General features: G+C 39.1%; 4 protein-coding genes across 5 annotated transcripts; 3 read left to right on the top strand and 1 right to left on the bottom strand.

Moving 5' to 3' along the window:
• The first annotated feature begins 26 nt into the window (after positions 1 to 26).
• On the top strand, positions 27 to 5,324 carry zgc:153018 (uncharacterized protein LOC767701 homolog). Its single transcript, XM_026357968.2, has 4 exons — positions 27 to 1,678; positions 2,648 to 2,785; positions 3,037 to 3,115; positions 3,229 to 5,324. The coding sequence occupies exons 1-4, from the start codon at positions 1,356 to 1,358 to the stop codon at positions 3,424 to 3,426; spliced, it is 738 nt and encodes a 245-aa protein (XP_026213753.1). The 5' UTR covers positions 27 to 1,355; the 3' UTR covers positions 3,427 to 5,324.
• Positions 5,325 to 5,814: 490 nt separating this feature from the next.
• On the top strand, positions 5,815 to 10,329 carry si:ch211-107m4.1 (heterogeneous nuclear ribonucleoprotein U-like protein 2). The gene is made up of 11 exons (XM_026357732.1): positions 5,815 to 6,416; positions 6,958 to 7,034; positions 7,203 to 7,445; positions 7,587 to 7,699; positions 7,793 to 8,059; positions 8,499 to 8,621; positions 8,721 to 8,822; positions 8,943 to 9,111; positions 9,290 to 9,517; positions 9,599 to 9,651; positions 9,918 to 10,329. Exons 1-11 carry the CDS (start codon positions 5,935 to 5,937, stop codon positions 9,993 to 9,995), a joined length of 1,935 nt encoding a protein of 644 aa, XP_026213517.1. The 5' UTR covers positions 5,815 to 5,934; the 3' UTR covers positions 9,996 to 10,329.
• nudt22 (nudix (nucleoside diphosphate linked moiety X)-type motif 22) lies at positions 10,231 to 14,341 on the bottom strand. Of its 2 annotated transcripts, XM_026357734.1 has the most exons (7): positions 14,068 to 14,341; positions 12,697 to 12,846; positions 11,906 to 12,476; positions 11,710 to 11,835; positions 11,519 to 11,616; positions 11,032 to 11,125; positions 10,231 to 10,518 (listed from the first exon to the last, which is right to left on the bottom strand). In XM_026357734.1, exons 2-7 carry the CDS (start codon positions 12,780 to 12,782, stop codon positions 10,390 to 10,392), a joined length of 1,104 nt encoding a protein of 367 aa, XP_026213519.1. In that variant the 5' UTR covers positions 12,783 to 12,846; positions 14,068 to 14,341; the 3' UTR covers positions 10,231 to 10,389. The 2 variants fall into 2 exon arrangements, with proteins under 2 accessions (XP_026213519.1, XP_026213518.1); XM_026357733.1 differs by lacking the exon at positions 14,068 to 14,341 and having other exon boundaries at positions 12,697 to 12,909.
• A 597-nt stretch (positions 14,342 to 14,938) lies between these two features.
• dnajc4 (DnaJ (Hsp40) homolog, subfamily C, member 4) lies at positions 14,939 to 19,460 on the top strand. Its single transcript, XM_026357735.1, has 7 exons — positions 14,939 to 15,027; positions 16,062 to 16,165; positions 16,299 to 16,389; positions 16,756 to 16,928; positions 17,588 to 17,770; positions 18,076 to 18,162; positions 18,247 to 19,460. Exons 2-7 carry the CDS (start codon positions 16,074 to 16,076, stop codon positions 18,341 to 18,343), a joined length of 723 nt encoding a protein of 240 aa, XP_026213520.1. The 5' UTR covers positions 14,939 to 15,027; positions 16,062 to 16,073; the 3' UTR covers positions 18,344 to 19,460.
• Positions 19,461 to 21,336: the final 1,876 nt, after the last annotated feature.

Below are 21,336 nucleotides of genomic sequence, written 5' to 3'. Positions count from 1 at the left end.
ATTTTAGTTTCCTTCCACTAGTAAACCTCTCCAAGCGTCTGTCGATGCAAGAAATATGAAAAATACAACTATTATTTTTCCTATAATAAACGTTAGGCTACACATTAGTTATATGGTCAAAAACCTGATTCACTCCAAACGGGACATCTTCACATCTACAGACTGCGCATGTGCAGTTACCTTAAGTAGCATGACCTCACTACCTACACATATATTATGTAAACATTATACTAGAAGAGATCACTTACAAAACACTTTATATCATGGTCAGTGCTAAATAACCTAATTATGTAGGCCTACTGTTGTATTAGCCAAGTTGACATTCTCTGCTCTGAGTGGTTTTTTAAAGCTCTGTTCTGTGGCTTCATAAAAACTAGAAGAAACTCTAAATAATTTGTGCTGATTTTAGGAAGCATCAGCTTTACTCCTCCACTCCTCCTTTATCAGTAGAGTGAGGGGACACATATCTTTCCCACAGAGGAATTTCACCCCAGCTCCACCCCACATTCCTCTTAACCAGACTGTGGCATCCAAACTGGACCCATGTGGTACATTTAAACACCCTGTATTTAAAACGCAGTGCAGACCTAGGTTCTCTCTGGAGTCTCTAGTAAGTCTCCTCTAACCCAGAGGTCTTCTGCATTTTTCTTTAACTGCAGTTAATTGGATTCATATGCTGACCCAGTATATCTGTGTTTGTAATGAAACTAGCATGTTTCTGTGGGATGCTGCTCGGGAAACGCTGCTCTCTCTGCTGATTAGATGTAATCATGACTGAAGTGACAATGCAATGCTGATGGGATGGTCGCACTGATCAGTGAGATGCAGAGAATCGATGTGTCTGCAGGATAATTGAATTATATCTAATGTAGGATTGATTAAAGAGGCCAGCTTGTTTAAAAAAAGTGTTTACGTCACTGAGGGAGAATCGGATGTTGTAACGATCTTTGTATAAAGCGATGCATCATTCTAGTCAACAATCAGCCGACTAGCAGGCTATAAAATAGGAGCTTTAAAACAACTCCTGTTATAACCATTTGTCAGTTTTGATGATTAATCAGTGCAGCTTCCTGTCCACAAGAACCTCTCCAAACGGACTAATAAAGTATCAATTATAATTATTATTATTAATAATCTTGCCTTTGTATGTAGTTTCTGGAGATTTCTGTGGAGTGAGACCTCTTGTGCTCCTCCTCTCTGAGCCTGCGTGACGCTCCGGTCTCCGCCCTGCCGTCCTTACACACCCTCCACCCCCGTGACCCGTTACATGGGAAGAAACCGGGATGCGCTGACGTTAGCGGACACTTTATTACAGCGTGAAACCTTCACAGCGTAGTTTGCATTTTATTTCTAACATGGAACTGGACCGGCGGCTGTTGCTGGCCCACTGCACCGCTCACGCCCTCTCGGTGGCGGCGGGCTTGTTGGTGGTCGTCCCCATGGCTCTGAACGGCTCCGCATTTAAAGGCCGCTGCGCGCTCTTCTCCAGCGGCTACTGGAGGACCGAGGACCCGGCCGAGATGACGGGGCAGCCGGGAGACGCGTCTCGCCTGGTGGTGCAGCAGTGGGGTCCGCCGGCAGCCTGCCAGTTCGCCACTTTTGTCGGTATTTTCACGGTGCTGTACGGTGCAGCGCAGGGATGGAGGTGCCTGTTTTATCTGCACGGACGACACGACGAGTGAGTCCAACACAAACAACACACTGCATGCGCAACACTGCACTCACATTTTAGAGGTACTTTATTAGAAGACTCTTTCTATTTGATCTTACTTTAACATTCGTTTCCATTATATTAAATAAATATTGTTACTGCACTACATTAATAGCCAACAATCTTCATTTTTTGCATCTTTTTTAAACAGAAATCCCCTAAATGCACTAGTTATAACTTATCAAATATAACAATATTTGCATGTACCCATATTTTCCCTAGAAAATAATTGTTGGACATTATTATATATTATCATTAATAATAAAAACAGTTTTCATTTTCCTATAAGTTAAGTGTTGTGCTGACAAGCCCCAGAACATACAGAATAAACAAGAAAGGGGGAAAACCAAAAAAATTAAAAATAAATACAAAAATGAAAGATTAATAATAAATGCACTCTAAATACATAGAGTGCAAAGTAGTATGTATTATTATTAAGTATATATGCACACAGTTATTATAATGGTAATTACATAACTGACCTAATTCTCCTTCTGCTACTTGCAGTAGTGGTTGTTAAATGTTTTGTAGATGTATGAAGTACTACACTTAAAAGACTGAAATGGGTAACTAATGTCTAAAATTGTCTAAGTTGTCTAAGTGTTTTCCTATTAAATGTACATCTGCCAAAAAAAAAACATTATTCATATCTTTATAATTTATGTTTAACATACTTCAAGACAGTATATGATATGATAATATGCACTGTAGCCTTTCTACATCACAGATTTAATGGATTTTACAGTGTTTTCACTGTGAAAGGAACAATTATTGTGTTAAAGTGCACATGAACATTTCTCAAAAAACAAAGATAATTATAACATAGTTATAATTATAACTATGATATGCTGTGTATGCTGAATAGTTGATGAATTAGCTCATGTCACCTCTTGTACTCACTTTTTGATGACTGTTTTTGTATGTACTTCTGCTCAGCACCCTGTTCTCGTCCTTCCTGACGGTGCTGCTGAGTGTGTGTGTGTTCTTCCTGTCTGGAGGGGCCAGCGTTATCTTGTCTCTGGGTCTGGTTTCCTGGTGTGACACCGTGACTGATGACAACAAACTGCCTTATAGGTAAGTGATCTGATACTGAACCTCATCAGACTGGATGTGTTGTAGAAGTAATATATTAAAAAATATTATAACTTACCTCCTTGTTAAACATTGGTGTTGAAACTGGTATTGCTACAGATGCTTGAAGATATATAGATAGATAGATAGATAGATAGATAGATAGATAGATAGATAGATAGATAGATAGATAGATAGATATTTGTGATTATTTTGTGATCCTGTGTCATCTCTTCAAATCTGTTGCTGTCCAGCTGTGCAGAGATTCAGTCTGTCCCACTTTACCTGGATGTGGACACTTCCTCCTTCTACACAGAGCTCAGTCTGGCACAGGTAATATCTAAGTCCTTTAATAATAATATATGCCAATTTCCTATTCTGAAATGTACCTTAAGAGATCTATCAGTGGGTTTGATAGTTCATTCTTTCACACGCTGTGCGGTCAGGCGTCTCTGTGGTTTGTGACGTCTCTGTGGCTGGTTCAGTCCATCCTGGCCTTCCTGCGGCTCTACCACTCCCACAGCCAGCACATCAGCGGACCTTGTCTGCCCCGAGAAAAGGAGCTGCTGCTGGACCACAGTCCATCAGACCGCGGGTCCCCATCACCCCCTCTTCCTGCAGCTACACCCACCATCTTCGTCTAAATGAGAGTCATAGAAGGTGTTACACTTGACTGTCAACATTAAGCTTAACTCTCTTTTTACCGTTATCAGTATTGATCGCATCTCCTCTACAGTTCGATCGCATGCAGTAATGGTATAGTTTAGGGAATCATATTAAAGGCAAATGCCAAAGATATTTTTTATATAGTTTAGTAACAACATCTCAAAAGCCTCCCTTAAATTACATCACACTGCTCACTTAAGTACTCATCACCTCACAGTGATATCACAATGTCACCGTGACTTGTGCCTCTTATGTGTTTATTACAGAATTAAGTTTATAAAAAACTAGAAAAACCCATTTCCAAAATCTTTAAAGACTCTTCTAACTATTTAAATAAAAAAATATACAGTCTGCTGCACCATATAAAATCAAACTTAGAGTTTAAATATGAGCAGCTTAGTAAGAATACTTGTTTAAAGGTAATTCTCAGACTGATGATAAATCCCAGGTACCAACACTACGTTGGTAAAATAGTTGCAAACATGAATACAAAAGAGTCATCTAATCTAATTTTAAAGAGTCTATAGTCTTATAGACTATTATGTCTATTTTTATATCTGATTTTAAGTGACTTCAAATACACAATTAATGAAGCTAATCTAGGCTGCTGTTTATGCTTCTTCACATTCTACCAACATTACATGTCTCCTGACTTGTGTGTTATAAGAAATATATAAAAACACAATTTCAATTTAATAGAAAAATTATAGAAACCTCAATATAGACAAATGAAGTAAACAAAGCTTGGACATTTCTAGCTGTGTTTTTCTTTTTTTGATGAGGAGGTGGTAAATCGTTTTCATTTTACAGCTGGCTGAATATGTTTTCATCTATTGTTTAAATAGTCATAAAGGATTCTGTAAAAATCTTTACGTTATCATTAAGTGTTGTGGGAGGAACGTGTGGATTTTCAAAGCTGTGCAGGAAGAGTGACACTAACTGAGACTATTTCAACTCTTTATTGGGGACAAAAAGGGATTTAACAGGATATCAGGATAGTTGAAGCAGATGTATTAAATGATGTAATAATCACATTGTGAAGTTACTGCTTATCCATGTGACTTGACCAGGACTTTGTGAATTTATGCATTACTATATTCACGTCACTGATGACACAACAAACAGCCAGATGGTGTTTTTCCTACAGTCTGTTTTGAATATATTTAATATGCATGGTTGTTTACAGCTCTGCTGGAGTTTGACATTTTGGACAGTTGTGTCCTCACTAGGGAGAATACATGTTTGAGTGTAATATTCAGCTGTAGCACTGAGATGCTTTTATTGTGAAGCATGTGGTGAGAGAATGACTGAGCCACAAAAAAAGGCTCACTGTGTGAGCATGACCTGAATGTTCTGTTGTGTAATGGAAAAATCACTGCTGACCTTCTCTCTGCTTGTGACGATTTTATTATGATGCTGTTTGTGTGGACACCACCGCTCAGAGGGCATAAATGAAGCAGTCAGATCTTCTCTGATGATCCATGTAGAGTCTATAAAGTGTTATTAGGAGGTAAACGATAAAGGATCTGTGATAGTTTTTACTTTTAGAGAGATTTGCGTGGAGCCCAGAAGAGTCACTGAGGAGGAAAAAATAACCTCACTATGCTGAGTTTTTGAAACAAATGATGCAAAGTTGTGTCTAACCTTTTTTCCTGAAATCATTGACTGAAGTGGTTGTAATGACACGCAGACAGCGGAGCAAGAAATCTGAAGTAAAGAGAGATGAGACAGTAGAGTGATTTGAAATGAATTTGAACATATGAAATGTTTTTAACATAACTTGTTTTTTACCTCTGTACTTGTCTGTGCTCATTCACATTCATATTTTTGCATTTGTCTTGTTTGTAGAATAAAATCTTATCACTATGAAAGAATATCCCAAATTACAAGTGACTGATTATTCAAATACTGCAGAATATTTCCTCAAGTGTTTGGTGTATAATGTTTTAGATGATACAATTGAGTTGATAACACATATGAAGCATCTTTATTTAATTTATAATAGTTAAAATTTGTTCATACAATGTTTTTGATCAAACACTTGAATCATGGCTGACACTACACCAATGATCCTTTAAGCAGATTTTGATTGTTTGCATTGTCTGTCTTTATGTGCAGCTGTAGAAATGTGCAGTATACAGTAAATATAGTTTGGTTGTTAAATTATTATTGCACAGACATTGTGAAAACCCATAACTAAATAACTGCTCATCTGACCATTTCTTAAAAGTTTCTTATTAAATTAGATCTAATTGTGTATTTGGTGTAGTACCACTGTTGGCCGCGGTGGCAGTAGAGACTCCTGGAGTGTGTTGTCTGCCAAAAACAGATCAAAGAAGAAGCAAAGAGCCAATCACAGACCAGGGCTCCATATTGAACCGTTGTTATGTTATTTTTTTATCACAGTTTACTTTGTTTGGTGTTTTTAAATAAAATAAGCCTCCGCTTGAAAAAGGAGATAACCACGTTTTACTTACACGGTAACAATGGAGCTCATGGACATTAAAAAGTTAAAAGTGACGGAGCTGCGGTCTAAACTGAAAGAAGTTGGTTTGGACACTCGAGGACTGAAGGCTGAGCTGGTGGACCGACTGTGGTCGGCGTTAAAACCGGGACCAGGTGGAGAAGAAAGCGAGGTAAAAAGACATAATGACAGCTCACTGACAGCTTCCACACTGACGGAGAAAGTGGAGGACCGTGCTCCGTCCTCATCATCGTCAAAAGCTGGTGTTACTGCCCCGTGTAAAGAGGACTGTACCAGAGAGTTCACCGACACTGCCACACAGACTGAACCCAGTGTAACAACACCACAGCCAGGCTCCGAGGCTGAGTCTGAGTCGGTGAGGGGGAACCAGGTGGAGAAAGGGATGGGTGAGGATCCAGGAGAAGACAGCACAGCCCTGTCCTCGGAGGAGATGGGCAGGGGAAGAGCTTTCTACGAGTTCAAAGAGGAGATACGATACAAAAGGTAATGCAAGGGAGACTCTGGGGCACACATATTCAGTACAACCCCAGAAAGAGCTAAAAAAGGAGACCGAGAAAGGACAAGACAAAAAAAAAAAAAAAAGTGTTTCACATGATCCATAAAGAGTCCCTGATTTTATTCAGGGATTTCGATACACCTGTACCAGTTTCCAAATACACAGATGTGTATGAAGTGCTTTTATTTAATTTAAATGTCTTTGAATATGTATAGAATATATTCGTAATTTTTGGAAACAGCTACTCAGTCTGCAGTTTCTCACCAGGTGTAAAACCCCTGACTGGACAAGCTGATGTGTCTGTATGTTTACTGATTAAAAACAAGGTTGCGAAATACTTCCTGTTGGGTTTTATTAACTGTACACGCTCTATCACTTAACTACCCTAGCCCCATAAGAATATAGACGAGAGCCCTGTCTGAAAGGTAAACATAATTTTAAAATTGTGGAGGTGGGAAACTTTACCAAATTGAACGAGAAAATTATTCTTTACATTTTATTTCTATATCTGTTTTTTTTTTCAAAAAGAGCCAAGTCACCACAGCCTGTGCTGGAGAGAGAAGAGGCAGAAAAGGAAGATGAAGATAAAGTCAAATTGGATCCATGTGAGTCTTTTAGGATAACATGCACAACCATTGTAACCTTTTCAGTAATGGGCATCTGAAAAAACCTCATTAAGCACAGATATCTTTTCAACCTGATATCTCACTCGTGGTGCAGAGACATTTTGAATCAATATCTTTATTCATTTTTTGTTGTTGTTGTTTGCACAGATGGCAGTCACCTCCACTTTGAGATTGGCCCTGATGGATCCTATGGCCAGCCACGGTTCTGGGCTCAATTCCCCTCGCTGTGGTCGGGCTGCAGGCTCACACATGGGGTGTTGCAGGGCAGGGTGGGGTTTGAAGTGAGGCTGGAGAGGAAATTGTTGCCTACACAGCTGGAGGAACAAGAAGCAATGGAGCCCTACGGTTTGAGAGTGGGCTGGTCAGTCTCTGACACCTCTCTACTGCTGGGTAAGGTTTTGGTTAATTAATAGGTTATTATTTATTTGTCCCAGGACAACGTTTTTTAAACAGGGATGCCTTTTCTAGGGATAGGTTTGTTCTTGTTTAAATGCTTTTAATAGTAACATGCTCTTATCTGTCTCAAACCAGGTGAGGATGATCTCTCTTTTGCTTATGATAGACACGGTAATAAAATGTCAGGCGGAAAGGGAGAAGAGTTTGGAGAACCGTTGTCAGAGGGAGACATTGTTGGCTGTTACGCTGTGAGTTAAATGTTCTTTATGTTCTTTTGGATCCAGTTTTAAAATCTTCTCAGATCTCAGCCAAATGTGATGTTTACACCTGCACACCCACAGTCTTTCGCCACAGATGGTGCCGTTCAGCTCTCTTTCCATAAGAACGGCCGTTTCATCGGTGTGGCCTTTTCAATAGGTGCCACAGTGCTACAGGGTCGTCCTCTGTTCCCACATGTCTTTTGTAAGAGCTGTGCAGTGAGATTCCTTCTGGATCCCACTGCCCCTCCTTGGTACCCCTGCCCTCCAGGGTTTACAATGCTGGCAGCACTCCCTCCTGGGCAGAAAGTGCGTGCAACAGTGGCTCCTTCTTCCAGAGCCCAGTGTGAGGTAAGTGTATGTATTTATAAATGTAGCATATGTGTATTTAAACTCACCTAGTTCACTCTAGTACATAAAATAAATATAATATAAAATAACACAAATAAAACAAAGGAATAGAAACTGGGGCGAAGAAGGGAAGTGAAGTGATCTGCTGCTCCTGGCACCAAGTAACAGTGGTTTCATGTGATCACAAAAATCAATTTTAGATAGCTTCTCTAAATTTCTCAAGATTTCATTCATCTAATCTTAAAATGTATTTGGTAAAATATGTTTCCATTACAGAAAAATTTGGTGTCTTATGCAAAGCATCTTGAATTCCTTTCTTAAATTTGTCTTTTGTGCGAGTCTTGTTAAATATTGAAACCGAGGTTTACTTCTTAAAATTCTGGCTCTGCATACTTGTTTGTACATTGTTGTAAATTTGATCTGTTCTTTCTTTGTCCAGGTGTTGTTGATGGTGGGTCTTCCTGGCTCTGGGAAAAGTCACTGGTCCAGGATTCACATGAAGCAGCATCCTGAGAAACGGTACAAACTGCTGGGAACAGAGGAGCTGCTCACATGTATGATTGTGAGTCAAACCAACAGACTTCACTCTGTTTGTATTCGCCTTCAAAGATAATGTTCAGCTTCTAATCAACTTGTCAAACTATGTTCTACCTGTGTGTAGAGTGGTGGAACGAGGGACTGCAAGCTGCAACAGGCCTCTCAGTGTCTAACTGATTTAATCAAGGTGGCTGCTCAGACTCCTGGAAACTACATCCTCAATCAGGTAACTTACTACTAAACAGATGTTTAACTATGAAGTGTCATCTGAAATAAACTTTATGTAGAGATATTTCTCATTAGTGAATAATCCCCTAATTTCCTTTTTTTAACAATTTGTTTCTAGTGCAACATCCTCTTCTCTGCACGACGTCACAAACTGCAACTGTTCACAGGCTTCAAGCGGCGAGTGGTGGTGATCTTTCCTTCAGCAACTGAGTGGAAAAGGCGACTGTTGCAGCACCAGATGAACGACAGGGAGCAGATCCCAGAGACGGCACTCCTCAAACTCCAATGTCTGACTCCTGCTTATTTTATCGCAAATATAACATCCAAGTAATTTTAATAAGTAGTTCAACACAGTGATATGGGTTAGACTGTTGTTAGCAGTTGGGGTCTTTCTCATTTTATAATGATTTGATCCGGTGCAGGTTTTACATATTCACAGGTGTAATGTCTCTGGTCTTCCTCCAGTGAGCTGCAGTCTTCCTGAGCAGCAGAGTGATCTGCTAGAAGAGCTGCAGTATATTGAGCTGCCTCAGGAACAGGCGCAGACACTCTTGCAAGAGTATAAGGACCAGGCTCGCAGACTGCTGCCCCCTGTCCCCAAACAAGACAAGAAGAGACCTCGACTTCCCAAGAAAAGACCCTACCATCATGGCCCTCCACCCTCACACAGGATCCAGTGGAGTGGAATAAATGGTCAGCATGAAAAATGGACAGACTTTTAGGGAGACTTGATATTTAAAGATGTCTGACGTGATTTCCTTTTCTGTTTTGTAGCGTGGAATGATACAAGGCTCAGCACGGTGCCATGGAGCCAGCAGCCAAGATATGTGAGTACTGTGCAGCTGTGAAAAGCCTCACTGTAACACTGTTCTTTGGAACTGTTGTTTTATCATCAACATAGCTGCAGTTAAGGTGTAAAATGAAGTCTTTATTTTTCTGAAACAATCTAGCTTGTGTCTGACTGATCTAAGAGCACATTTTAGACTATAGACTTTCTAAACTTTAGATGTCTTTGTGAAACAGTTAAATGCTATGTGACACAGCAACAAACACCTAAATAAAATCACATTGTCCTCTTTTTTTGTTATCTCAGTGGAACGTGGCTTATCAGGACCAGGGCTATTACTACAACAGAGGCTTTGGTTACAGCGGTTACGAGGGTTACTGGTGAAGAAGGCTGGAGCAAGAAGAAAGAGATGCTGCTGCACAATCTATGTTTACAAGGACAATACATTGTTATTTAATTTTTAAAAAGGGAAGCGGATAAATCATCAAGAGAACTACATAATGCAGTACTGATTATCTTTGATCAATCAAAGATAATCAGTACTGGAATGTTTAAATAAATAAAAAACATAAATAAGTCATTTTTAAAAATTTTATTCAAAATATTTTAAAAACTTTGATTTCTAAAAGATGAAAATACATTATTTTAAACAGTTTTAACACTAGTATTGGTCAAAGGGTGCTTAAAGTCGAAGAGAAAATAAATCCCTAAACTTCAATGAAAAGGTTTCTCTCAGTGTTTTTTGTATCTTCATCGTCTCGTACACCTTTGGGAGTCGTCAGCTTTGTGTCACCTGCTGGTTATTGTCTGCACCAGGTTTTACAATCTGAAAAAGCAGCACGGCTCCTTTAGCCGAAGGACACAGCTCAGACCACAGAGGGCTGCTTCTGTCCAGCCCCAGCACCTGCTACAAAACAGAATTCTAGTGTCACTATATTGTGATTAGACATCATTTTAAATACCTGTTGTGATACTGTGGTAACACGGTTAGTTAAATACAAGTGTTAAAGTACATTTGCCGAATTTCCTCAGTGTCCAGGAATGACAGACTAAATGAATGAATATTTATTTTTTTACACCACCAGAACTATATACCCAAAACACTTTGTGTTATTAGGAGCAGTGATGCCCTCACTGACACCCTGCTAGACACACTTTGAGGTGTTAGTGAGTTTGCTGCAATATAACATTCATTTATTATGTCTGCAGCTGTGGTCTTGATTTTACAATTACACTGCTAGTAAAGCTTAATATTATTTTTTAATCTAGTGAAATTTTGTGATTGAGCTCTGCACAAAATTGTTGGGAAATTGGCTGTCACTGAGGTGTTTCATCACTTTTCAAAATCACCTACATGTTTTCTTAGTCTTCTTAAGCTTAAAGTTTTTATGTCAATGTGCACTGTTTCTAAATTACTTACTGTCTTGCTGATGAAGACGATATCTGTGGACTCGTGGGCCTCTGCTCCTCCTTTCCAGTACAACTTTCTCACCTCATCAGATGTTAGTGAACAACTGAGGGGACACAGATATAAAAAAACTCTTATGCTCCATATTCTTTCACCACTTGCCTGATTTTGTTTTGTCTTGAACTTTTTACTGCATGCAGTTTGGACTTGTGCTGTCTTGAAAGTGACCAGGGTGCTCATTCTGACATGAAGCTGACATGTTGAGATTGCATCAGATCAATTGAAACAAGTTTGAAAGGTGCTTTTTTTTGTGTTATTGTGTTGTGTTTTACACTCACAGCCACTGCAAAAAGCAATAAATAATGAAATAGTATCAAGATAAAGCAACAGGACAGATTAAATTAGACTGTGTACATGTGCATTCACTTCTGTGTGTTAAGTGCTCCTATAAGAGAAAACTGTGCTATAACTTGTTATAGGTGATTAAAACGGCAGGTACCTGACGTAGAACTCCGCACTTGGTCTTCCAGCACTTGTGTGATTCAGAGCGATTCCCATCAGGACTGGCTTTCCGAGGGAACTCAGGGGAACATTCACCTGGAGACGGACAGAGGAACTAACTAAATATCAAATAGACAGGATTTTAAAAGTTTCATGTATAATTTTCATGCATGATCCGTAAAAACGCACCTCGTCTCTGATCTCAGCGCACACAGACGAGAAGAGCTCAGAAACTACAGCCTCTGGCTTCTGCTGCATCATAACTACACTGATCTGCTCCTCACACACCTCGTGGCCCAGACTCTCACACACCACCTGAGGAAGTCAGCCATGGTTTTAATAATCAATCAAAAAAATTAGTGATATTTAATTCTATTTACTTCACCTTTGGCTCTGGGTGACCTCCAGGGATGTCCAGGAGCCCCCCTGCCTCTGCCACTCTCTGGCTCCTCCTGATTAACACCACCTGTCCATCATCTGTACACAGGACAGCACCAACACCGAGAGGCTGGGACAGCAAAGCCAGAGGATCGCTGAACTCCATCTCTCCACGCTGACGCAACTCTTTGGCTCGGCAGGACCAATTTGTTCCCAAGTAGTCTTTGTAGCATGTTAGACCGAGTCTTAGAGTGAGGATCGGCCTGGGGTGATGGAGGACTCCCTCGACAGTTTCTGTCTCATTTGTAGACCCGTTTCTGTTCTGAGCAGCATCCTGTGGAAGATCGGTGTCCTGATCCTCTACACAGTCCAAGGAGAGGACTGGAGAGAGGGATGAATGAGAGCAGGGTGAGTGATCAGGAAAAGTAGGTGGAGATGAGGGACACTTAAGGGAGTCGAAGCAGAAGGAGTGCAGTCTGAATTTGGCCCCGTTGAAGAGCCACGGCTCCTTGGACACTCGCTCCGTCCACAGCTCCTTGATTTGGCACTCTAAAGATGGATCAGTCTGCCTGTTAAATCTGAGAGGAGTGAGAGATGGCAAACACTTTACAGGTTCCTGGAGTTAGATTTTAAATAATGTTTTGTGTAAAGTATAAGTAAGGTGTCCTGCCCTGTGTATGTCCCTGCCATCTACAGGGGTCCTTTACACTGTGCGTCATTATAAGAAAACTATAGCTACAGATACAGTATGTATGCATACACTAAAACTATTTCAGAGACCTTATTTATGTCCCTCACCTTTCAGAAAGCTCCACTTGTACTTGAGATTCCAACAGCCCCCTCCAGGCTGCACAATGCAGTAGCACAGACACCTCAGGGTCCATCTTCTCACACTGTGGATTTTCAATGGAATATTCACAGCATCACAGTTCGGTCACTTGTGGGTGTCTGAGAATCACACACATAATAATATCAATACTTTAAAAAGCAGAGTCTGTAAACAGTTAAATATAGCTGCCTGTAAAAGGGCAGCAACTACTGTATACCTCCTCCAACCTCTCCCTCACTTCAAACAGCAACAAATGCACCAACATTGCACAGAGTGCAGGCATCACAATGTATTTCACAGATTAATTCATAACAAACCAGGATCTCACACAAATACAGAAAGAAACAAGATAGGGCACAACAAACATCAGTTTCCAGAACAAATGAACAGACAGCAACACTCAAGAGAGCAAGAGAAACAGTTTCATATCTAGTCTTTTTATGTGCTCCCTCATCCACTGCTGTGGAGACACACGTGCAATTTAACTGACACACTGGTGTTTTCCCTTGCTCTAACTAAAAAAATAAATATAGTAGTAGTTGAGAGAAGGTTATCTCACAACAAAGTGCTGCATATCTCTGTGACTCTGTTTCTTCACCTTTATACCAATAATTAGTACATGGCCTAATCATCCAGAATAACTGTAAACACCAGTGAATGTCTGCAGGGTTGTTAAAAAGTACATATATCTGAATTATGAAAAATAAAGACTAACTAATAATAACAAATACTTTTGGACATGCAACTGAATGAAATTCCTGGTATTAAAGGAGGATGGTTTCTCCTCGTGGAGAACTGGGTTAGGATAAAATATGACTTCCTGGTGATAAAAGTTAGTAATAAAAGAAGATTCCTTTATAATTTTGAAAAGAACTTTAAAAATTCTGTTGGTTCCTTTTGTTATAAACGAAGCAATTTGTCAACTGTTTATTTACATATAAATATTCTCATTATTTTATAGGAAGAAACACTGAGCAAATAATCTAATGACACGATAAATACATTTTTCCAAACTTCATTTTGGACCCAGATCAATGTGACATGACAATTGGAAATCATGCTTTAATGTTGTTTTGCTTGTTTGTTTACAGTTTAGCCTGCTTCTCTATTATTGGAGCCGGATTGAGTCCAATACTTTCTATTTATCCTGCAGCTGAGCACGGACACTAGAGCTCAGACTAAGAGCACAAAGTTTAAATCACAGAGTCAAGTGAGTCAAGAGTTAAATCGTAAAACTATAAGGTTCTGGGGCTTTAGTTATGTTACCAACACAGATTGCACAACCATCAGAATCTGTAAAATGTGGGCATAAAGGTATAAATGAGCTTCTTGTTTCTTACCTCTCAAGGTGGAAGTAACAGCAGGAGCTGCGTCTTCTTCTGTTATTGACACATAGCTAAATGTGCTCATTATCACCACCCAGCGACAGAGAGTGCGAACTGCAGCAAGCTCAGTGTTCCATATAATAAGACGTATTGTACTGAACGCTGCTTAAACTCTCATTATAAGTAAAATCTGCTGAAATATGTACGTCTGAAAAGTATGGTAAGTTTTAGGGCACTGCATAAGTCCTTTATTTCACCTCTGTGGTTGAGCACGGCCAATGCAGGGTTAAATCCTGGGAAAAACAAACACGGTGTGTGGTGGTGGGGGGGGGGGGGTTGAGTTTTCAAGCTGCAAGAATCTACGACAAATTCCGCTCTGAATAAAATATAAAACCCTTAATGAGCAACACTTCCCATCGATTATGGAACCAACACATTATGTTGATTTTGAAGTGTCAAGAAGTGAAAACAACCCCTGTAGCAAAAAGATATAAAAGATGTTATAAATTTAAAAATTCACAGAAACTGTGGCATGTGCAAAGGTTTTTGTAGCCGACTAAGACTTTCACCCAGTCTTCCTGCAAAGCACTACAACTTAGGTGTTAAGTTGTCTGGCAGGCACAGCATGTTTAATCTACCCACAGAGTTTCAATGAGGTTCAATTTAAGGTCTACAAGGGTTGTACTTGATATTAACAATAACAGTCATCAAACAGTTATCAAAGCAGGCGTGTGTAGTGACTACAACAGTTTAATATTAAATAATATTTTAGCAAATATCTGACTATCTGCTCGACTGATACCTGAAGATATATCGTCGCTCTGTAGCAAATGGTAAACTACAAAACAAAGGCTTTTATTTTGAAGGCTAAATTTCCCGTTTCCTTTTTAGCTCAAGCTAGCTTGCCACATTTCTGTTTTTCCATCGGCTGCACAGCTAGCTAACTAGTGACTGTTACGAAACTGTTTTCAGCTGGTATGTCAGTATTATTCCCTACATTGTTTTATTTCTCTAATAGTGTTTAAGTATATTGTTATCTTTGTTTTATAACTTTACTGCTAGATAGATAATAATTAGCATGCTAACAGCGCCTAGCATTATCTTTAGCATTAGCATTAACTCTTCTGGTCAGACAGCAGAACAAAGTGTTCCTAATGCAAATATATGGACATTGGTTGCTTCTAGCTTGTCATATATTATATTAGATATTATATAAATTCAGAAAACTCAGCAGCCATTCGGTATCTGGAGGTCTAACCTATTTAAGTCGCTTTAATACAAAGTAAAGAAAAATAACTAACACTACCAAAAACAACACTCCCCTGTAAATAAAACCGCATGACGTTAATGTGAACATGTTCTGTTTATGTTTCGACAGACCACAAGAGAGAAGTACAAGCTTTTGTTTTGGTTGTATTGTGTTTAGATATTTGAAAACAGTTTACTCGCCTCGTCCTTTGTCAGGTCACATGTGAACAGATGAGCTGACACAAGATAAAGACAGGAACTGTTCTGTAACAAACAACTGTGCATCTTTTTTTTTCCAACCTAAATGACTGGGTTGTGGAACAGTAATTTAATTATTTGAAAACGTTTCCATCAGTTCAGTGTGTTGTTTTTATGTTTTATAAATTAAAGCATTAATAGAGAAATTATCTACAGCTTAATTGATAATGGAAATTTTATGTTTTGTGTTTGTCATGTTCAGTAGTTTATTTACCTAATCAGATTGCCCATGGGGTTGTCACGAATAAATTAACAGATGATTCTAGATCACATTACAATGGTGCTGATCATTTTTTAGCAATCCAGTCTTGGTGTTGTCCTCAAGAGGTCCCCTGTGTACACAATTCAGCTTTAACATCATAGCCTAGGTCATGTCCTTGAAGTAAATTATAATATTTGTATAGGTTTAATATTGTACATATATTAAAATATTTTGTTGTTTGAAATGTCTTTTTGCTTGTCCTCGTCTGCCCGGCTCATTTGTCCTTTGTGTTGAACCACAGCAGTTTCCCATCATGCTGTTGGAGGCTCGGCTGCGACTATCTCATAGTTGTTTTTGGTGCTGCAGGGGTGGACTTCGGTTGCTCTCCCAGAGTTATGCACACAGGTAGATTTTGTTTGTGTGTTTGTTGAGTTTAATCAAAATTACTGAAAACAACTGAATGATTATGTTTATGTACACTATTTTGTACACATGTCAAAGCCTGTTTGGTTTTGAGTCATCTGCTTTCTCACCACAGAAAGGCTGTGAACTACTACGATCTCCTGGGAGTCAAATCTGATGCTACCTTGGAAGAAATTAAAAATGCTTTTTTTGACAAATCGAAGAAGGTACGGTCTTCATTTGTTTAGAAGTTGTGCACTTAAAGAAACAGTCTGGGCACAAGAGGGCAACCTTTCACAGCCATGTTAACTTTTCCCACAGTGGACTTCCTGTTTGTTTTTATGTTGTAGATTCCAGTGTAAATAAGGATGGACATGTGTATTTACCTAGTGGTTCTTGCATAATTGAGGAGTCTAACAACTTATGCTTTAAGAAAAAGGGTGGTTGTGATTGGAAAGAACACATGCATAACCAAAAGAAAGTATACATGTTCAAAAAAAGAACATGCCTGCACCAGATTATGGTTGGTTTATTGGTTGGTTTGTAGACATCATCATTACTGAAACTGACTCACTTGTAATGTGCAACTACAGCTGCACCCAGACAGTGACCCATCAAACCCGGCGCTGCACAGCCAGTTTGTGAAGCTGAATGAGGCTTACCGAGTGCTGAGCAAAGACCTCAGCAGGAAGGAGTATGACCTCAAAATCAGACACCCCTACAGTGGCAGCCAGGGCTTCAAATCTACCTCCAGTTACAGAGAAAGGTGAAGAGCAACACAGTTTGTGCTTAACTTCTTCCAATGTGGCCAAAAAGTCTTGGATGAAATTGTTCTGCAGTAATAAATTTGGGAGAAAGCATATAATTAATTGTAGGAGTATTGGCACGCAGCATGTCTTTACTTGCACTAACACACTCTCAGATATTCTAGACGGAAGACTACACACCTGAAACCTCAAAAGAATTTATCTCTGTAACTTTCTAAAGATAACACAAGTCCATATTTCAGGTTTTGTTTAAACCTTAAGAAAAAAAAAATCAAGACACTTGTTTGAATCTGCGCGATGTGTAAACCACACTAAAAGGAGACTGTGTGCTTTGTTTAAATTCTTTATGTATCAGGGTAAACTACTTGAAAGTTACTTAAGTCTCCTTGAGGAAAACTGGAAAATCTGGGAACATCTTCTACAACCAAGTAGAATAAATAGAAGAGGGTTATTGTTCATTGCAGTGCAGCTAAACTATGTTTTTGACATAAAAAACACAGTTCACATGCTGGTAAAAACTCACGTATAGAGTCCAGAACAAGTATTTACACACAGTCAAAGCAGTGATTAGGAAAGTGGAAATATGTGTGTTTCTTGATACAATAAATCTGCTCTCTTTTTGATGTCACTAATCATGGTTCTTCTCTAACATCTTCAGCGCTTCATCCACTAATATGGATGCTCAGGACAACATTCGTTACTGGGAGCAGTTTCATCAGTCTCGTACGCAGAAGCCAACGGCAGAAGAGTGGCAGAAGAGGAGGAGGAGAGACTTCCGCCTGGTGGGCTACTGCATCTTGGCCATTGTGCTCAGCATTGGCTCCCACATCATCTTCTACAGGTGAAAACCCAACACAATGTGGGACTCAACATGTTTTCTTTCACTTAATAGGAGAAAACCTTCAAGCATTTCAAATATCAGTAAATGCATGGTTGGTTTGAAGTCACTCAACAATAAATTAAGAATTGTATTTTAGCTGTTTCTTTCATGATAGTTTGTCACTTCCTCTACCATGTCCACTCTGCAGTCCATCCACCTTCTGCCCTCCCTGCAGTCCCACCTCTGTTTGTGGAGATTCATGACTTTGTGGTCTGAAGTAATATATGTTATTCAATCTTAACCCAATGCTTCTATGACTCTTTTAGGAGATTGGAAACGGTTCATAATAACTTTATGGACGAGAAAGACAGATTAATCACAGACATTTATAACGAATCCAAAGGGAGGGCCAGGTAAATGCAAACACTTCTATTTGATTGCACATTGGATTGGTAATATAAAGTTGAGTCCTAAAGTGTCTTCTGTGCTATTTCCAGAATCAACGGTTTTCAGAAGCAGACAGAAATCCTCCGGCAGAAACATGCTGAGTTCCTGGAGAGATACAAAATCTACAATGATGGAGAGGACAAGTAGGAGCTGGAGAGCCTCCAGCTGTGCTCTGATGATTGAGTTTGAACTCCCAGTGGGTGGAAGGCAGCAGACTGAATGTAGTATTACTATAGTTTCAGGATTTTTAAGTTTCTTCTGACCTATTTAAACACACTCAATCTTCACGTTTGTCCTCAGATGTGATGCTGAGGAGCTGAAGACACTGGGACATGGGTGATATGTGGGACGTTTTGATTTAGGCGCAAAGGTATTAATGCCTGACCAAACTAAACTGTATATTAGCTTGAACTGGGCTGTTTTAAAAGAGCCTTTTATAGTGTGATCCAGCTGTCAGAAGGATGTTCTCAGGCGCTTTACTTTAATAGGATCCAAAAGAGACTCTGATGAACTCACAGAAATATGTTATTTATTGTCCTCTTTTCTGTGTTAGTTGTACACAGCAACCAGGACTCACAGACAACAGCCAAATTACAGCTGTTCTGTCAAGTCATGACGCACATTACATAATGTTTTACTGTGTTTTATGAGCCTCAGTGTAACACATGCAAAGTATTTTCAGCATTAATCTTTTTCTGGGTTAAGTAGTGGAAACGTGACTTGTTAGTGGGCCTATTTATAATCCCAGTTCTCAATTTTGGGACATCAGTGGCCGGCTCCTCTCCTTTATTGTCCACTCTGTGGACTGCAGAAATACTCAGATGAACGCACAACAGCAGCCAACTCAAATTAACATGATATATTTACTTGAAATGGCATCTATAAATGATCAAAGTGAGTGAGGTATTTATTTAAAGTCAAACTTGTGATACTGAGACCATGAAAATGGGCAGATTGAATGAAAAGATGGTTTATAATTATGGGTGAAAGTTCACAGGTTATTTTAACCTCCACAGCAAAAATTTACATTAAACATTTTGCCTTTGAGTTTGTAGATAGTAGAGATTGTTTTTCTGCCTTATCTCTTCCCTGAAGAGATGTCACCAAGAAATGACTAAAAGACAAACCTTTTCTTATCAATCATTACTTCCTGCTTGTTTCGTAACATGCTTTGGTTTTATTTTTGTGATACAAACAATGTTTTCCACACCATGTATTTCTCAGAGAAAAGGGCCTATTAAAAGCTTATTAGTGATTTTGGTAACATCCTTCTGTGGTCAAATTCATTAACTGTGATTAGAAGAAGCTTAGATATTGAGCTGTTCTCTTTTAATGAGCAACTACACAGATACGTCAGTATTGTTGCAATTGGATAATTATTTATCCAAAATGTCTCAAAAGCTGCAGATGTGATTAAGTGAAAACTAACTTAGCATAGTATCTTTATTTTCATGTTTATATTCACATGAAAGCATTTGGGTTATGAAACATAAATGTATCGTGTATGCACAGCATTTGTTTGGTGATAACATGAAAAAAAGCTTTGTTTCTACTGTTGCTACTTAAAAAAGTACGGACTGAACTTTAGATGAAGAGGTACCATGAGAATTTTATTTTAAGTAAGCATCCCCTGTTGCCTTCTGTCAGCCTCTGTCTCAAGACGTCCACAGGAGATAACATATCCCCGCATAGTGTATAGACACCCTCACCCTCATGTAGCGTGTGAGTACACTGTCATAACCCAAACACACCATAATGACTGAGATTCTGGTGTCAGCGTGCCTCCACACTCACTGACATGCTGATGGAAGACAAGGCTGCCACGGCACATTCTGCACAAGAACATCAACTATGAATGCAGATTTTAATTGAATTTTATTTTTAATTGAGTGAGCTGCAAGGGAAAAGTGTGTCAAATCATGTCTGAAACGATCCTCTGTGGATCTGACGTGAATGCCCTCTGCTTGACTATTGACTGCAGATAGGCAGACGGAGCCACGATTTGGTCAATAACAAATTTACCCTCAGACCTTTATGCTGCCTTATTATGTTTCTGTACTAGAAAAGCATTTAAAAGCGACGTTTAAGTCAATATGTAGGAGGTAGCAGTGTATTTAATGTTTGCAGTGTCGAAATACAGTAAAATACAAACACACTGTATTGAACTAAAACTCAGACTTGATGATGAGTGGATTTAAATTCTGCGGCTTTTATGTAGTTTCAGGGTTCTGGTGTTTTTCCTCCTCAACAGAACTGAGTCTTGGTTAATATTATTTACGCCTGTGCTTTTTCCTGCTGCTCAAAATTTCTGCTGTAGAGAAACACCAAAAAAAAAAAAAAAAAAGCCAGTTGCGACAAGGTGCTGTTTTTTCAGTTAGAGATTAATTGTCGGTTGTATAAGCAGTTGCTGATTTACCAGAGAACGTTCTTTGAGTAATTGCTCAATTTAAACCAAAGTAAAAATGTATTAATCATTCATTTATTCCCTGTATACCTTGAACTGTTTTAGACAAATGTTTTCGCAGCTGACCTGCTGCCACTTAGAAGCGCAGAAGCAGTTCATTGTAATGAATTAATTAAAAGTCTAGTTCAAATGAGCCTCTAATTAGTTACGAATGATTGGAATTCTCCACAAAAGACCTAGAAAATAATTTAATATTGTGAAAATTAATTAAGATGGTATAGACTGGTAGAGGCAGAGCACACTATTTCCAATCTACTACAGAGCTGGAATACAATAAGTCATTAATTGTATCAATAAAGTTAAGTCAAATATATTCAGAATAGGCTGCGACAAGATTTTCATAATTAATTTATCTGTTGATTATTGTCACAATGAATCAATTGGTCTGTAAAATGTCACAAAATATGGAAGAAACCCTCATCACGGCGTCCAAGCTCATATTTACACAGTGCATGTTTTGTTCAACCAGTCATGGATGGATTATTGAATGGGCCTATTGGGCACAGGCACAGGGGCCCAGGAGGTCAGGGGGCCTCTGGGCTAGAGCCTCTGCATGAATTGAGTGTTAATATTTATTGTTTGAAAGTCACGCAGCTTCGTTAAATGATGCAAAATGACTACAAAGAGATGCAAAAAGATTCCAAAGAGAGCACAAACAAAGAGCACAAAGAGACCA

This window comes from Anabas testudineus, chromosome 10 (genome assembly GCF_900324465.2).
Source record: "Anabas testudineus chromosome 10, fAnaTes1.2, whole genome shotgun sequence".
In the NCBI taxonomy this organism is placed as follows: domain Eukaryota; kingdom Metazoa; phylum Chordata; class Actinopteri; order Anabantiformes; family Anabantidae; genus Anabas; species Anabas testudineus.
The sequence above is the reverse complement of the archived record's forward strand: the minus strand, read 5'-3'. Positions and strand labels throughout refer to the sequence as shown.

Excerpts from the sequence above, each read along its gene's own strand:
- zgc:153018 (XM_026357968.2), top strand. The coding sequence starts at position 1,356 with ATGGAACTGGACCGGCGGCTGTTGCTGGCCCACTGCACCGCTCACGCC. Across the intron at positions 1,679-2,647 it reads CTGCACGGACGACACGACGA|CACCCTGTTCTCGTCCTTCC; the intron begins GTGAGTCCAACA and ends ACTTCTGCTCAG. Across the intron at positions 3,116-3,228 it reads CAGAGCTCAGTCTGGCACAG|GCGTCTCTGTGGTTTGTGAC; the intron begins GTAATATCTAAG and ends CTGTGCGGTCAG.
- si:ch211-107m4.1 (XM_026357732.1), top strand. The coding sequence starts at position 5,935 with ATGGAGCTCATGGACATTAAAAAGTTAAAAGTGACGGAGCTGCGGTCT. Across the intron at positions 7,035-7,202 it reads TAAAGTCAAATTGGATCCAT|ATGGCAGTCACCTCCACTTT; the intron begins GTGAGTCTTTTA and ends TTGTTTGCACAG. Across the intron at positions 8,622-8,720 it reads AGCTGCTCACATGTATGATT|AGTGGTGGAACGAGGGACTG; the intron begins GTGAGTCAAACC and ends ACCTGTGTGTAG.
- nudt22 (XM_026357734.1), bottom strand. The coding sequence starts at position 12,782 with ATGGACCCTGAGGTGTCTGTGCTACTGCATTGTGCAGCCTGGAGGGGG. Across the intron at positions 11,836-11,905 it reads GAGGTCACCCAGAGCCAAAG|GTGGTGTGTGAGAGTCTGGG; the intron begins GTGAAGTAAATA and ends TGACTTCCTCAG. Across the intron at positions 11,617-11,709 it reads GCGCTGAGATCAGAGACGAG|GTGAATGTTCCCCTGAGTTC; the intron begins GTGCGTTTTTAC and ends GTCCGTCTCCAG.
- dnajc4 (XM_026357735.1), top strand. The coding sequence starts at position 16,074 with ATGCTGTTGGAGGCTCGGCTGCGACTATCTCATAGTTGTTTTTGGTGC. Across the intron at positions 17,771-18,075 it reads TCCCACATCATCTTCTACAG|GAGATTGGAAACGGTTCATA; the intron begins GTGAAAACCCAA and ends TGACTCTTTTAG. Across the intron at positions 18,163-18,246 it reads GAATCCAAAGGGAGGGCCAG|AATCAACGGTTTTCAGAAGC; the intron begins GTAAATGCAAAC and ends TGCTATTTCCAG.